At 46.1% G+C, this 13,387-nt stretch overlaps 1 protein-coding gene across 1 annotated transcript; it reads left to right on the forward strand.

Annotated features, from left to right (window-relative positions):
- Nucleotides 1-6,225: 6,225 nt before the first annotated feature.
- Nucleotides 6,226-12,536, forward strand: LOC132388492 (zinc finger protein 235-like; the record flags this gene model as incomplete). Its single annotated transcript, XM_059960840.1, has 2 exons — nucleotides 6,226-6,238; nucleotides 11,548-12,536. Coding segments are annotated over exons 1-2 (1,002 nt in total), but the record flags the coding sequence as incomplete, so codon positions are not given.
- Nucleotides 12,537-13,387: the final 851 nt, after the last annotated feature.

Below are 13,387 nucleotides of genomic sequence, written 5' to 3' on the forward strand. Positions count from 1 at the left end.
CCACTGAAAGAGCCACTTGGACCCGTTTCCCACAGAAAAGAAAACACTGGGAGCCGCAAAACCCGTTTGACATTTAAAATGAAATAACACTGCATACAACGTTTTGTTTTGCCTTTATGCTATGTATAAATAAACTATAATGTGTTGCATTTATGAAATTGATGAACTCCTGCAGAGAAAACGAAATTACATTTCTGCATGCAACAAAAACAGTTTGAACTCCGAAAAAAAGACGTTGGGTTGAAGGTTACTTTTAAGTAAAATACTCAACGTCTATTTGAGTCCTTCTTGTATTTATGAAAAACGCCAAACTTAAATTTGCCGCCAGCAGCAAACCAAAAATAACGTCAGCCATCTGTCAACCTGAAAAATAAAAGGACTATTTCACTGAACAATGAAAACATATGAATATACGTAAAATAATATGCAATTAAAATATTTATCATACTTCTTCAGGTTGACTCACACCTGACAATGCAGTCGTATTTAGTAGGGATGGATCGATGCTTAGGGGAGTGACCGGGAAGGATAATGTGTTTTTTTCCTCTCTGAACTCACAGAAGCGTTTCCCAAACGATGTTTGCATTGCGATGATTGCAGAATGTAAATACTCCGAATTTATCATGTCGTGACATTGTTTGAACTCTCTCAAATTGGGGAAGTGAGACAATGTGCCTTTCTGTATATCTCTGGCAAGCAACGTCAACTTGCGCTCGAATGCAAAACATCCCCCAACATGTGCAGGGCTGTACGTCCTTACCCCGTTGAAGAGCTGTGTTCAGCGTGTTCAGGTGCGCTGTCATGTCTACCATGAAGTGCAGCTTTTCCAGCCACTCTGGCTGTTCCAGCTCAGGAAAGTTGAGCCCTTTGCTGCCCAGGAAAGTTTTCACTTCTTCCAGACGCGCGACAAAGCGTTTCAGCACCTCCCCTCTGGACAGCCAGCGATAAAAACACGTTGTAGCGGTTGCTACACGCAGTCAGTAAACTGCAGTCAAAGATAGCTTTATTCGAACTAAACAGCCTTGCTTTTAAGCCTCCCTCAACCCGCCCCCCATGGGCGCGGATGCTGCAAAAGACACGTACTCACAAACCCCCGTAGGCTATCTCCCTTAGCCTGAACGCTGGCTAATTGTGAGCCGGTTCGGATGTGTCAGGAAATGGGTCGCCCGCCACAACGTCTTATTTAGATTGTACAAGATCACCATAATCTTCAAATTTAGATTTACATTTCAAAAACTAACAAACTAACATAAAAAACATATTAATTAAATACTGACCATGTAGCGGTGTGCTACACGCAGCGCTAAAATTACGACACGGAGTCGGTAACTGCAGTCGAAGGAAAAAAACTTTATTCGAAATCTTCAGCCTCACTTTTAAGCCTCCCTCAACCTGCCCCCCCCCCCATGGCGCAGAGGCTCCAAAGCTCTGTGCTCGCAAACCCCCGTAGGCTATCTTATTGTGAGTCGGTTCGGATGTGCCAGGAAAAGGGTCGCCACAACCAATTATTTCCCAAAGCAACAGGGAGCCGCAGCACAGACCTAAAAGAGCCACATGTGGCTCCGGAGCCGCGGGTTGCCGACCCCCGGACTAACTGAAGCGATCAGCTTTTCCCTCTCTCTCTCTCTCTCTCTCTCTCTCTCTCTCTCTCTCTCTCTCTCCCTCTCTCCCTCTCTCCCTCTCTCCCTCTCTCCCTCTCTCCCTCTCTCCCTCTCTCCCTCTCTCCCTCTCTCTCTCCCTCCCTCCCTCCCTCCGACTGCCTGTCTGCAGATCGCGCTCTCTCTCTCTTTCTGATGGTTCAGTCCACAGTCAGCGCTGTCAGCCTGTGACTGACGTCATCGCCCCGCCTCCTCACGCCGGCGCTCTTAAAGAAACAGTCACAGTCCGACCGCAGGCTCGTAACAGCCGCAACACAACTTCCCGACTTTTGAACTCAATGCTTCAACTAATAAAGACAACCACGCCATTTGCCTTTTAACCACCCGATCAATCTGTGCAGTCTCTTTCAGGGAGCGATGAACTTGGAGTCTAAGATCCCTCTGATCATCGACACTGTTCAGGGTTTTGCATTTAACAGTGTACTGACTCATACATTCGACCTACCGAGCTGCCAAGATGATCATCACTAATCAAATCTCACTGAGATTTCTCAGGTCCTGTTGAATTTATTGCCAAGTGCACAAGTACGGGAAGATACAGGTACAGAGAAACACTGACTTGTGGCAGCATCACAGGCAAGTACATTCAGATAACACACGGAACACAAATTATACGATTCTCTGTCAGTAACAATCTAAATATCTTTTATGCCATTAACAATATATAAAATACATTGTGTCATGATCAATATTAAAATGTGCATTTTGTGTCAATAATAGACTTGGAAATGTTGAATTTGGTCCCTGTCTCCATTCCTCCTGTAATCCACAACCAGCTCCTTTGTTTTTGTCACAATGAGGGAGAGGTTGTTTTCTTGACACCACTGTGTCGGGGTGATGACTTCTTCTCTGTAGGCTGCCTCGTTATTATTTGGGATTCGGCCGATCAATGTAGTGTGGTCAGCAAATCCAATTAGCAGATTGGAACCCGTAACTGCAGCCCCACAGTGCACTATGTACTGATTGCAAAGCTACGAAATTGCATGTGAATAGCCTTCCCTCCCCCAACTCCACTCTTTCTGCGTCACCAGCAGACTGGGACATCTCACATCTCGCTGCCTCCGCCAGGACGTTAACCTGTGAACAACTGTGGTCAGGGACTGCTCTCTGGGGAACTCCAAACGCTACCTCCTTCCAGTCTGGAAACGACCCACTCATCCAGCCACACACTACCGGCAGTTTATCGATCTCCAACGAAAAAGCCTAATCACCTATTCCCGATGTTCAATACCATTGCTAACTCTGAGTTTGCCACTGTCAAATGCCAGGAGGGACATAACAATCAGAACGTCTCTTGTCACAGCCGTGTAAATAAAATGTGATCTCAGTGGGTGTGTGGCGCATGCTCAGAATGCGAAGGAGACAGACAAACTGAGCCAAGTCACAGACTGATGAAGGGGAGGAATGATCCATTTTGACACAGAGAGAGAAGCAGAGAGTTTGATATTGTGCCTGATGCCGGAACTGTGGCCAGTTAAAAGACGAAATCTTGTTGCTCTAAATTGTTTTGAGATGTGACAGTGTTTTAATCAGAAGACACCATGGAGACTAAAATTATTTCAGTTGAAATGTTGTCCTTCACCCTCTGATGTGCTTTGTGAGCTTTTAACAGTGTAGAAAAGGCAAAGGATTTGTCTGTGGGAATCACAAACACAACAACACGTTAGTTCTGCTGTATCTGTCAGTTCACCAGCGCATGAAAGCCGCCGATTCTTGAATGTGGAGGCGGAGATGATGGAGAAGACAGCGCCCCACTCGCGACAAGGAGAGTCCGAGCACGTGTCCATGTCCGTGATCTGATTGGATACATCGCCATGACGTTATAGCAGTGTGACGTCATTCACTGGCTCTCATTTTGGAAGGGATTCCGTCGGGCATCGCAGATACACCAACAGCTTCGCTCTGGGAAGCGGCCGTTCACCTGCTCCGTGTGTGCGAAGACTCATTCAGTTAACCCACCTTGTGATGCTCCGGTGAGTTCACAATAAATAGTGGCCACATTTCTGTCCGGAGTGAGCCAAGAGTTTTACTCAATCATCCCAGATGCTGCAACAGCAGCAACTTCACATCAGGGAGGAAGTTCAAATCAGCTCCGTGTTAAATGTTTAACCATCACGGTGACTGAAGGCAGCTGCGGGTTCATGAGGGACTGTTACTGTCAGATTCTGCAGTTCTTGCGGCTGCTCATCGCACCCAGGACTGAACCCTGATCACTGAGCATTGGAGGAGTCTGTTCTGCTGATGTTAGCCTTAAACTAGACTGGTGTTTAATATTGTGGATCTGTGAATGATAAATCAGTTTTTTATCAAATCCCGTGTCTCGCTTGAGAGGCCACTCGGCCCAGCTGGTCCCTACCTATGTTTCTGTTCCATATCAGTATGTGAAAAATCTACCCCTGCTGTTCTCTCACCCTCCATGAGATGACAGGTTGCAATTAGTCACCACTCAGTGGGATAGGAGATTTCTCTTGAATTTCATAGAATCACAGAAATCTACAACATTTTACCGATGCTTTGGCCCACAATGTTGTACCGACCATTTAACTTGCTCATGAAATTGGTTAGAATTACCCTACCACATAGCCATCTATTTTCCTAACGGAGTCTGGTTTCGATGTTAAAACAATTATCTTTATTAGTATAGTGACGGGGTCCTGAATTACCCATATGAACTGTGTTTTTGAAAAGAGAGATGGAGATGTTCAACACGAGAGAGAGAGAGAGAGAGAGAGAGCGAGAGAGAGAGAGAGCGAGAGAGAGAGAGAGAGAGCGAGAGAGAGAGAGCGAGAGAGCGAGAGAGAGAGGAAAGACTGTTCGGAGACGGTGTTATGGTTTCTCTGCAAGCTTGTTGACACTTTTACAAGGACACTGTCAGCTTCTGTGTTCTTACAGAGAGAGAAGGGAGGAACTGTTTGATGGACAGCTGGGGCTCAGCACGGTGAGATAAGTAGGAGGTCCGCTGATAGACCTCCAGACACATGGTTTTGGACACTGAATGAGCTTTGTTGTGTCCACAGAAAAAGGTGGGTTTTGGAAGATCGATCCGGAGCATCGATCAGTGGCTCTCGCAGTGTGAAAAGCCTGTGACCGGTGGGGAGTTATTCGTGTGTCCATCCCTCGCCTGGGTTAATAACTCCACCACAGAAGAACGGTCCCGTTTGTAGTGTCACAGTCGGTGACTTCCAAAGCATTTCGGAGGACGGACTATCGACGGCGTCAGCTTACCTGAAGACTCAAAACTCTCCCTCTCTCTCCCCATCACTACTCGACTCAATCCCACGAACTGAACCGAACTTAAAAAGAACTTCACTCATCACCGGAAGACGGTATCCATTCACCCCGAGGCGTGAAGAAGCTTGGCTTTCCTATTTCCACACACACACACACACACACACACACACACACACACACACACACACACACACACACACACACACAAAGACAGTCATTGCTGACCTGTTTCATATATCTGCATTTATATTGCTGTATAGCGTAGTTACTAATAAAAGGAATGTAGAGAGAAGGCAATTACGAAGAATTCCACACACATTCCACGCTGGGTAAACGAAATAACAGTCGCCAAAGATCTTATCCGTCGCTTAGCTCCGAAATCCACTTAGAAATATCACCAGGTGACAGTCACAAGAATATCGTCTTCAAGTGGTTACCGCAGAACACCCCGATTCCAGGTAAGGGCCAACAAAAGTGATACCACGGGATACTCCAGCAAATCCACACATATGGACTACACGAAGTGACAGTCACACATCCGATGATCAGATCAACCGTACCTTTTGGGCATGGAAGAGTTGCAGCCTATAGCAGTCACACGCTGAAGTTCCAACAGCTTGTCTCCCTCTCCCTCTCCCGCTCCCGCTCCCGCTCCCGCAGCTTGTGTCTGACGTCACAGCCCCGCCTCACTCAGCCACTTAAAGCGACACTCACAGTAAGCGAACCTGCGGTCTCGTAACACAATACACCTCTAAAGTCTGACAGCAGACGAGCGAGTGAATCTTCGATGGTGCAGAGTCAGAAACCGAAGATTTGCCAGCCTGAGTCAGGGGCCCCAGAGAGAGATGGAGGACGAATAAGACCAGCAGGATGTGGTTAAAAGTGAAAGATTAGAAGCATTTGGATACTGGTTGATCGAAAAAAAAGGTGGTTAATTTCTGCAAAACACAGGTGGAAATCAACAGATAAGGCAGAAATTTTGGAGAGGAATACATAGAAAATGTTTTCTCAGTATTTCCAGCAACTGCAGAATCTCCTGTGTTTTATATCTGCATTTTACTTTGGCATTAGATACACGTTGATATTGAGTATATTGCTTATGGGAGCTGCTTTCTGCGTTAAAACAGCTGCAGATTTTTTCTATACCCAAGATAAAAAAAATGAGGTATGGACATTGAACGGGTGCTTGCTGAAATGTCTAATGGCACCGTGATTACCCATTGGGCAATTCGTTAAGAATTTCGCCGGCGCTGAAGCGCCGATGAAATGCGCAGGCGTCAGGCTGAGGACGTCCCTGAGTTTCACGCATGCGCGCAGTGCACAGAAGGCTTTGAAAATGTCTGTTGCAGGTAAGAGCGATTAACCGTGTTTATATCTTAAAAACCGACTTCAGGATAATTCCTCTGAATTTCGGACACCGTGGGCAGCAATCCCGGGTCAGTCCTGCTCTCTTCCCTCTCTCTCAGCTCCACGATCCGTACACGGGCCCCGGGGAGCTTCCGGTTGATGAGGGAATGGGAACTGATGGATCTCTCAGACAGAGCAGAGCTCCAGCTATCTAAATGCAAGGAATAGGAACTCGGAGAAAGGGAACAAAATCTTTTACATCAGCAGTTGAGAAAATCACCTTTGTTCTACCTCCAATCACTAACAAGAGAAAATCTGCAGATGCTGGAATTCCAAGCAACACGCACAAAATGCCGGTGGAACTCAGCATTAGTACTCTTTTCCGTAGATGCTGCCTGGCCTGCTGAGCTCCTCCAGTATTTTGTGTGTGTTGCTTCCTCTACCTCTTCTTGCTCTGGACTTTTCTACCGGTGAGAACATGTTTTGTCCCATTCTCTCTGGGTACATTATGATATCAAACACCTTTCCCCTGTGCAACAAGTAGCTTTCACATCACAAATGTGCCTGATTCCAGTGAGACAGACGACTGTCCTTCCCTTCATATTCATTGGGATTTCATTCACTGAGTTCACCACCGTCAGTCATTGGGGACGGGTTCAGGGGGAATATTTATGTAGAACACAGAAACTAGTGATGCCTGTTTGCATTTTGGTGATGCAAAAGTTGCTGGAGAATTTGCAAGTGGGAAGAAGTGGAGTGATATTTGGAAATCTGACTTCTTAACGTGTAATTTAGCAAGCAAACCACATATGGACAATGTGTAAAAGCTTTGGTGAGAAACTCCTGCATTTCCTGTTACAGGCCTGCTACATAGGTTGTGTGAGAATGCAGATGAACTCGATCAAACCCAGAGGAGATCAAAGTTCCTACTGACAGTGATTTGCTAGCTGTGAGAATGAATACCTCTCTATATAAAATTCACTGTGCACATCTTGTCACTGGGTAAAAAATACACAGTACAAGATTTATCTGCACACTGGTTATTACAAATTAGAGGGGTATTCGAGGGAAGGAGGGGAGACCTGCAGTGTTCCTGATGCCCTCCCCTACAAGATGTGCATCCAGCTGCAACTTGTAACCCTGCACTTCAATGAGCTGCTTGAAATGGGTGAATTCCATATCATCCAGCAGTTGGAGGGGGGTGATAGATATGACATGAAGAGAGGTGAGCTACTCCCAAGGTGCAGGACACTGGAAACTGGGTGAGAGTCAGGAAGGGGAATGAGGTTAAATAGGCATCGCAGAGTACTCTTGTGGCCATTTCACACAACAACAGGTGGACCACTTCAGAAGCTGTGGGGGGAATTACCTGGCAGAGGAAAGTCAAAAGACTGATAAGGGATTCGTTAGTTAGAGGAACAGAACAAGAGGGGACGAATATCCTAGTGGTAAGACTTGCTAGTGGTAGTGATCGGGGAGGGGGTGATGTGGTTAAAATAAGTTGTAGGGGGAATGGGAGCCAGAATGACAGAACAGATAGTGGAGAGGGTGAATTGAATTGACTTTATTAGATACATATTTCATAAACATGAGGAGTAGAGATATTTACATAATCTAAATGGGCAATGTGCAATTTATAGTAAGTTATAATAGATAGTTTGTACATAGGACAGTCAATACAACATCGAAATGCAATTGTATCAGCATGAATTAATCAGTCTGATGGCCTGGTAGAAGATGATGTCCCGAAGCCTGTTGGCCCTTTTGCTGTGATACCGTTTCCTGGATGATAGCAGCAGGAACAGTTTGTGGTTCTGGTGAATTGGGCCTTTTTGTCCCTGATATTCGTTGGGCCCTTTTTACACACCTGTCTGTGTAAATGTACTGAATCGTGGAAAGTAGATTGTGCAATGTATAATTTCCTTGTTTATATTTAGAGACATTTTTTGGTGTATAAAATGATGAGGGGTATTGAGCATGTGAGTGGCCAGAGGAGTGTTTTTTCCCCCAGGGTTGAAATGGTTAATGCCGAGTTTCCACACTCCCAAGTTAAGAGAGATGGAAAAATATTTAAGATCTCCCCCATCTGCTTTGGTTCCACACGTGGATTGCCATTCTGGTCTTCCAGAGGACCAACTTTGTGCCTTGCAATCCTTTTGCTCTTAATCTATCACTAGAATCCCTGAGGATTATCCTTCACCTTTTCTGTGACAGCAATCTCATGCCATCTTTTAGCCATCCTGATTGATTTCTTATGTGTTCTCTTGCATTTCTTATACTCCATAAGAAACTGACTGCCTATCCCTGTTATGCAATTCCATTTTGTGCTTTACCAGGGTCTGAATATCTCTTGCAATCCAAGTTTCCCTACAGTTTCTATCTTTACCTTTTATTCTGACAAACCTACTTACTACTTTCAAAATTTTGCTTTGAAGCCTCCCATTTACCAAGCACACCTTTGCCATAAAGCAGCCTGCCCCAATCCACAGTTGCCAGGTCCTAGTGTTGATTCTAGGTGTTGATCCATGCACTGAACTCATCCACCTTTCCTGCACTGCTCCCTGTATTGAAATATACAGGGCTCAGCATATTCACTGCACCATGCTCAACTTTTTCATTCCTGAAATTTGTCTGAGGCCTGAACAACATCTGTCTCCACAACCTCTCCACAATCTGTTCTGTTATTCAGCCTCCCATTTCACCTGCAACTTTAGTTTAACCCTCCTTACCCCCACCTCCCACCATGCAGATCTATCACCCCTTTGGCTTTCCTCTCCCAGATCAATAAAAATGAGGTGCATACCAGGTACAGGCAAATAGGAACAAATGGGGTAGTTATGAAATACAGGAAATTCAAGTGAACACTCATGAAAGAAATAAAAGAAGACATGAGGTTGCCCCAGCAGACCAGGTGAAGGAGAATCCTCAGGGATTCTGCAGATATGTTAAGAGCAAAAAGATTGCAAGGGAAAAAAATTAATTCTCTGGAAAATCAGAATGGTAATCCATGTGAAACGATAGCATAGACTTGAGGAGATTTTTTTTGCATCTGTATTTACTCAGGAGATGGACACAGAGTCTGTAGAAGTGAGGCAATGCCGCATCAACTTCATGGACCCTGTACAGAATACAGAGGTGGAGGGGTTTGAGGCAAATTAGTGTGGATCAATCCCCAGGGCCTGACAAGTTGTTCACTTGGACCCTGCGGAAGACAAGTGCAGAAATTATTGGGGCCTTAGCACAGATATTTAAATCATTCTTAGTGACAGGTGAGGTACTGGAGGATTGGAGGACAGACAATGTTGTTCTGTTGTTCAAGAAAGGCTGTAAAAATGAACTAGGAGATTATACATTGGTGGGCTTGACATCAGAACTGGGAAAGTTATTGGAATGTGGGTGCAGGAACCAAGTATATACTGTAAGTATTTGGATAGGTGTGGACTGATAAAGGATAGACAGCATGGCTCTAGCCAATCTTATAGAGTCTCTCGAGGAAGTTATCAGGGAAGTGGATGAAGGCAAGGCAGTGGATGTTGTCTACATGGACGTTAGCAAGGCACTTGACAAAGTCTCATATGGGAGGTTGGTCAAGAAGGTTCAGTTCAAGAAGGATGTTGCCATGTCTGGAGGATTTGGGTTATGAGGAAAGATTGAACAAATCAGGACTTTATTCCTTGGAATGCAGAAGATTGAGGGGAGATTTGATTGTGATAGAGAGGCACAGATACTGTTAATGCAAGCTGGCTTTTTCCACGAAGATTGGGTGGGACGACAACCAGAGGCCATGGGTTAAGGGTGAAAGGTGAAATGTTAAGGGGAACATTAGGGGAAACTTCTTCAGACAGATGGTCATCCGGCTGTGGAATGAGCAGCCAGCACAAGTGGTGCATACGAGCTCAATTTCAACATTTAAGAGGTTTGTTTGGTACCTGGATGGCAGAAGTGTGAGAGTGGGCTGTTTAAATAGTTCAGCACAAACTAGATGGCCCAAAGGGCCTGTTTCTGTGTTGAAATTTTCTATGATTGTGACAACAACCTGAAATAATACAAAAATTCACTCTTAAGTACTTTGAACAGATGTGTGGACTAACCAGTCACTTCAGCAGGAATTTTTTATGTGGCATTAAAACTGTGGCACTTTAAGTTAATAATACATAATAGAAGATCCCAGTTGCACGTCAAGAAAACCTATTTGTGTGAGAGTGTTTCAGTTACTGTGGGGCCAGGCACCCATGCTGCTCACCAGGAACAGGGAATAATACCAATGGAGAGAGTCAAACTGAGCCGGTAACAAATTGGAGATGGCAAAAATGCCCCCTTCTTATACAGGCAGGAAGAGCATCAGAGAGTTTGATGGTCATTCCAGATACCAGCACTCTGCCCAGTCAGAAGATGATTTCTCTGTCCAACTTGGGTTGAACCTCATTGTAACAGTGTGGTACCGGATCAAAGCTTGGCAACTCAAGTTATCTCATCTGTAATGTTGTCCTACACCCATTGATGGATTTTGTAAATCTTTTTACAGGTTAAAAACGAGAAGAAATTCGTTTCCAGGAAGCTCAAACACAGCACACCAGTTTGGTTGTCTCTGTTTAGATATTTAAGGAGCAAGGGATTCAATTGACCATCCTTCCTGCTCAAACTGTGGGGAGGGATTCACTCGATCATTTGACCAACTGGCAAGTACATCATTTTGTACAGGAGAAAGGCCGTTCACCTACTCAGTGGGAATGGATTCATTCGGTTATCACAATTGAAGGTTCATCAGGAAGTTCACACTGGGCAAGGCCATTCACGTTCTGTGTGTCAGAAGGGATTCTGTCGGACATCACACCTGCAAACACTCCAATCAGTTCACAACACACCAGGCAGAGCCTGGTCATCTGCTGAATTTCTGGGAAAGGATTCATTCAGTCATCTGAACTAATGGCTCACCAGCAAGTTCACACCAGGGAGCGGCCGTTCACCTGCTCAGTCTGTGAGAAGAGATTTACTCAGTTATCCAATCTACAGAGTCACCAGCGAGTTCACACTGGGGAGAAGCCATTCACCTGCTCAGTCTGTGGGAAGAGATTTACTCAGTTATCCAATCTACAGAGTCACCAGCGAGTTCACACTGGGGAGAAGCCATTCACCTGCTCAGTCTGTGGGAAAGGATTCACTCTGTCATCCACCCTACTGGTACATCAGCGAGTTCACACTGGGGAGAAGCTGTTCACTTGCTCAGACTGTGGAAAGGAATTCACACTGTCATCCCGCCGACTGGTACATCAGCAAATTCACACTGAGGAGAAGCCGTTCACCTGCTCAGTCTGTGAGAAGAGATTCACACATTTATCCCAACTACAAATTCACCAGCGAGTTCACACTGGGGAGAAGCTGTTCACTTGCTCAGACTGTGGAAAGGGATTCACTCAGTCATCCCGCCTACTGGTACATCAGCAAATTCACACTGGGGAGAAGCCGTTCACCTGCTCAGTCTGTGGAAAGAGATTCACACATTTATCCGAACTACAAAGTCACCAGCGAGTTCACACTGGGGAGAAGCCGTTCACCTGCTCAGAATGTGAGAAGAGATTCACTGACTCTTCCACCCTACAGAGACATCAGCGAGTTCACACTGGGGAGAAGCCATTCACCTGCTCAGTCTGTGGGAAGAGATTCACTCAGTTTTCCCTCCTACAGAGACACCAGCGAGTTCACACTGGGGAGAAGCCGTTCACCTGCTCAGACTGTGGGAAGAGATTCACTGACTCTTCCACCCTACAGAGACACCAGCGAGTTCACACTGGGGAGAAGCCGTTCACATGCTCAGTCTGTGGGAAGAGATTCACTCATTTATCCACCCTACAGAGACATCAGCGAGTTCACACTGGGGAGAGGCCGTTCACCTGCTCAGTGTGTGGGAAGAGATTCACTCAGTTTTCCCTCCGACAGAGACACCAGCGAGTTCACACTGGGGAGAAGCCGTTCACCTGCTCAGTCTGTGAGAAGAGATTCACACATTTATCCCAACTACAAATTCACCAGCGAGTTCACACTGGGGAGAAGCTGTTCACTTGCTCAGACTGTGGAAAGGGATTCACTCAGTCATCCCGCCTACTGGTACATCAGCAAATTCACACTGGGGAGAAGCCGTTCACCTGCTCAGTCTGTGGAAAGAGATTCACACATTTATCCGAACTACAAAGTCACCAGCGAGTTCACACTGGGGAGAAGCCGTTCACCTGCTCAGAATGTGAGAAGAGATTCACTGACCCTTCCACCCTACAGAGACATCAGCGAGTTCACACTGGGGAGAAGCCATTCACCTGCTCAGTCTGTGCGAAGAGATTCACTCAGTTTTCCCTCCTACAGAGACACCAGCGAGTTCACACTGGGGAGAAGCCGTTCACCTGCTCAGACTGTGGGAAGAGGTTCACTGACTCTTCCACCCTACAGAGACACCAGCGAGTTCACACTGGGGAGAAGCCGTTCACATGCTCAGTCTGTGGGAAGAGATTCACTCATTTATCCACCCTACAGAGACATCAGCGAGTTCACACTGGGGAGAGGCCGTTCACCTGCTCAGTGTGTGGGAAGAGATTCACTCAGTTTTCCCTCCGACAGAGACACCAGCGAGTTCACACTGGGGAGAAGCCGTTCACATGCTCAGTCTGTGGGAAGAGATTCACTCATTTATCCACCCTACAGAGACATCAGCGAGTTCACACTGGGGAGAGGCCGTTCACCTGCTCAGTGTGTGGGAAGAGATTCACTCAGTTTTCCCTCCGACAGAGACACCAGCGAGTTCACACTGGGGAGAAGCCGTTCACCTGCTCAGTCTGTGAGAAGAGATTCACACATTTATCCCAACTACAAATTCACCAGCGAGTTCACACTGGGGAGAAGCTGTTCACTTGCTCAGACTGTGGAAAGGGATTCACTCAGTCATCCCGCCTACTGGTACATCAGCAAATTCACACTGGGGAGAAGCCGTTCACCTGCTCAGTCTGTGGAAAGAGATTCACACATTTATCCGAACTACAAAGTCACCAGCGAGTTCACACTGGGGAGAAGCCGTTCACCTGCTCAGAATGTGAGAAGAGATTCACTGACCCTTCCACCCTACAGAGACATCAGCGAGTTCACACTGGGGAGAAGCCATTCAC

Source organism: Hypanus sabinus, unplaced genomic scaffold (genome assembly GCF_030144855.1).
Source record: "Hypanus sabinus isolate sHypSab1 unplaced genomic scaffold, sHypSab1.hap1 scaffold_336, whole genome shotgun sequence".
Lineage (NCBI taxonomy): Eukaryota > Metazoa > Chordata > Chondrichthyes > Myliobatiformes > Dasyatidae > Hypanus > Hypanus sabinus.